Genomic DNA, 2,941 nt, shown 5'->3' with positions numbered 1-2,941 from the left:
GGGGAAGGATGGCTTTCGAAGGACATCATTCAAGGAGGAAGAGGGCAACTACATTAGGAGAGAACAATGTTTCAGAGCTTCATTGCTTATTTATTCAATGAAATGCGAGAGATGGTATCAGAGATGTCACGACCCAGCCCGGACATTATCCATCAAACAGTGTAGAAGACAGTATCATCTCCGTCTTTCTTCCTTTCAAGAGTCGTCTGGGATCTTTCTCTATCAGGTGGTCCAGTGAACAAAGATGAAGGGCTGACCGCGATTGCAGTGGCTCTTCATCTACGTGCTGCTTGCCATCATCACCGGAATCGTCATCGATGCCTTCAGCGGGCTGAGAGACAAGCGTGAGACTGCAGAGAACGATCTCAAGTCCACATGCTTCATCTGCAACCTCGAACGATTTCAGATTGACCAGGTGTGTCTTGGCCTGATGCTTCCCGTCAATTCTGACTGTCTTGCATAGAACGGAAGCGGTTTCGAGAAGCACGTCCTTCAAGAGCACAACCCTCGCTGGTATCTCTTCTTCCTGCTCTATATCAAGTCCAAGGCAAACTCATTCGGGGGGGGGGGGGGGGAGGAGGAGGAGCTGACGTTGCTGTGCTAGATGTGCGGCAATGAGGATGTCCGAAGGTGACCTTGACGTTGTCAAAGTGTGCTGGATGTCAGCTGAGGTTGATGGCAGTCGCCCTGACATGTCGTCGGTTTGCAAGTATTTCGAGGTGAAGCAGCTCAAGTGAAGTTACGAGAGATCGTCAATTGTTGCCAGCACTCATCCTACTCCTCTCTCTCCTTCCTCCCCGTCCTCCCCTGCCCCTTCCCCGCCAGCTCTCCTATCCTCGCACTCCCCCATAGTCCGCAGCACTGCCATGAGCGGCTCCTCCTGCGGAGCTGATTTGAGAGATCTGATCGATCGCGCTATGTCGGCCTTGACGTCCCTTTGGTCTTCCTCGCTGCCTTTGAGCACTAGGTCGCGGATTGAAGCAAGGATGCTGTAAATAGTGGTAGAGGCCGAGGAGGAAGCAACGATGGAGGAGGTGGAGGAGGAAGAGGAGAGCAGGAGCGTCAGCAAGCGGTGGAAGCGGAGGGAGAGGAAGAGGACCTCAGGACGATAGCCAGCAGCTGCTCTTGGAGACCTCCAACACTTTCAGAGCTCAAGATCAAGTGGAGGAAAGGAGTCTCACTCGAAGCCTCTGCCGTGACGTCCTTGAGCATGGCACAGGAGCTGTGGAAAGCGCGTCTGATCCTCGTCAGGAGGGTGAGGGAGTGACGTCAGGCACCTGAGAGGTAGCAGAGGTCCCTTCCTCTCCATGCCCTGCAGATACGAGCGAGTCGACGCCGCGAGCCCTGCTAGGAGGTGCTCCTGCGTCTTGCTGGTGTTGCTGCTGACCTGCTGGAGGTCAGAGGTGGGGAGGAAGGGAGAGGAGCAGGCGGAAGGCGCGGGAGCACCAGGATAGTCGTGCAAGCTTGCATGAAGAGAGAGAAGGCCGAGGACTTGCGGGTGCTGACGTCACCTATGGATGGGATGAGAGAAGGGAAGAGGAGGAAGAGAAACGGAGGAGAGGACGATGGAAGAGAGTCAAAGGGAAGAGGAGGGAGCAGGTAGGAGTAGGAGAAGGCGGAGGAGGAGGATGAGGAGGATGAGAAAGAAGGAGGAATATCAGCTACCGTTGAAGAGAGCCGGGAGGATGCGTATAGACAAGACAACCGCCTCCTTCTCTCCCACGCGCGTCAGCACCAGAGCCGCAGACACCAGGAGAAGCTTGCGAGCATGTTCGCCCTCCTGCTGCCTGTCAGGCTAGCCGATCACACGAAGCACCTGCCGCCTGCAGGAGCGAGACGATGCTCGGGGCGGCCTCGCGGAGGAAGAAGAGACGTGAGCAGCAAGCTTCGAGGAGGGAAGCGACCTTGCATTGAAATGAGAGAGGAGAGGAGAGGAGAGGAGAGGAGAGGAGAGGAGAGGAGAGGAGAGGAGAGGAGAGGAGAGGAGAGGAGAGGAGAGGAGAGGAGAGGAGAGGAGAGGAGAGGAGAGGAGAGGAGAGGAGAGGAGAGGAGAAAGAGGAAGCACAGCAAAGGAAGGCAGGCGAGGGTAAAGCATGCAGGTGACGAGAGGCAGTTCAGACCTGCAGCGTACGGTCGCTGTCTGAGCCATGAGTCAGAGTCACTGTGAACGTGCGGCGCATGCTGTTTCGGTTTCGCTCGAGTAGCTCCTGGGACTGCGGGTGACGAAAGGAGGCGAAAGAGAGGAGAAGTAGAAGAGACCCAGATCAATCCGGCACAGACGACTCGGGAGGGGAGGGGAGCTTCTTGTAGCAGGGCAAGCAGCAAGCTGGTCTCTGATGGATTTGTGTGCGAGCGCCTACTCTGCGTCAGACCTCTTCCTCCTCCCTCCTCACCTTCCTTCTGACGTGCTCCGCAAGCTTGTCAGCAAACATCCTCAGAGCCTCCTGGAATGCGATCGTTGAGAACAGATGAGTGACTGAGAGTAGAAGGAAGAGGAGGAGGAGGAGGAGGAGGGAGGAGGGAGGAGGAGGAGGAGGAGGGAGGAGGGAGGAGGAGGAGGAGGAGGAGGAGTCGATGGAAGTCAGGCTGCTGCCGGGGGCAGGCTCTGGGTCGGGCCGTCGTATATCAGCAGAAAAGAGTCTCTGCGCGTGAAAGTCTTCCCGTCCTTCCCAGCTCCGCCCGCCCTCTGCCCATCGCTATCATCGGGGGACCTCTCCTCTGCCAGCGTCTTGTGTGCCGCCACTCCTCTCCTCCCCTCCGTCGACCCGAAGGTCCAGTCGTAGAGGACGGCGAGCATGCGCGGGACGAGGAGCTGGGAGCACCAGACCTCTCCCATCTTCGTCCCAAGATCCACTAGGAACCCAGAGATCCCCCCCTGAGCTTCCCGTGCAGTTTTGATACGATGGGGTCTGCGATGTGGATCATGCTGACTGCCTCCCCT

The 2,941-nt window shown here is 57.2% G+C and overlaps 1 protein-coding gene across 1 annotated transcript in view; it reads right to left on the bottom strand.

The window, feature by feature from the left end:
• Positions 1 to 769: 769 nt before the first annotated feature.
• GUITHDRAFT_147024 (hypothetical protein) overlaps positions 770 to 2,941 on the bottom strand; it is a gene marked incomplete at both ends in the record, with an annotated part of 4,219 nt that continues 2,047 nt past the window's right edge. Inside the window, 8 exons of the mRNA XM_005821629.1 lie at positions 770 to 989; positions 1,100 to 1,222; positions 1,278 to 1,387; positions 1,447 to 1,511; positions 1,817 to 1,904; positions 2,121 to 2,213; positions 2,394 to 2,444; positions 2,828 to 2,909. Of these exons, the coding sequence (XP_005821686.1) occupies positions 770 to 989; positions 1,100 to 1,222; positions 1,278 to 1,387; positions 1,447 to 1,511; positions 1,817 to 1,904; positions 2,121 to 2,213; positions 2,394 to 2,444; positions 2,828 to 2,909 (832 nt within the window). The remainder of the gene's footprint in view (positions 990 to 1,099; positions 1,223 to 1,277; positions 1,388 to 1,446; positions 1,512 to 1,816; positions 1,905 to 2,120; positions 2,214 to 2,393; positions 2,445 to 2,827; positions 2,910 to 2,941) is intronic.

This window comes from Guillardia theta, assembly GCF_000315625.1.
Source record: "Guillardia theta CCMP2712 unplaced genomic scaffold GUITHscaffold_140, whole genome shotgun sequence".
In the NCBI taxonomy this organism is placed as follows: Eukaryota; class Cryptophyceae; order Pyrenomonadales; family Geminigeraceae; genus Guillardia; species Guillardia theta.
This window is presented reverse-complemented; position numbering and strand designations above follow the sequence as displayed.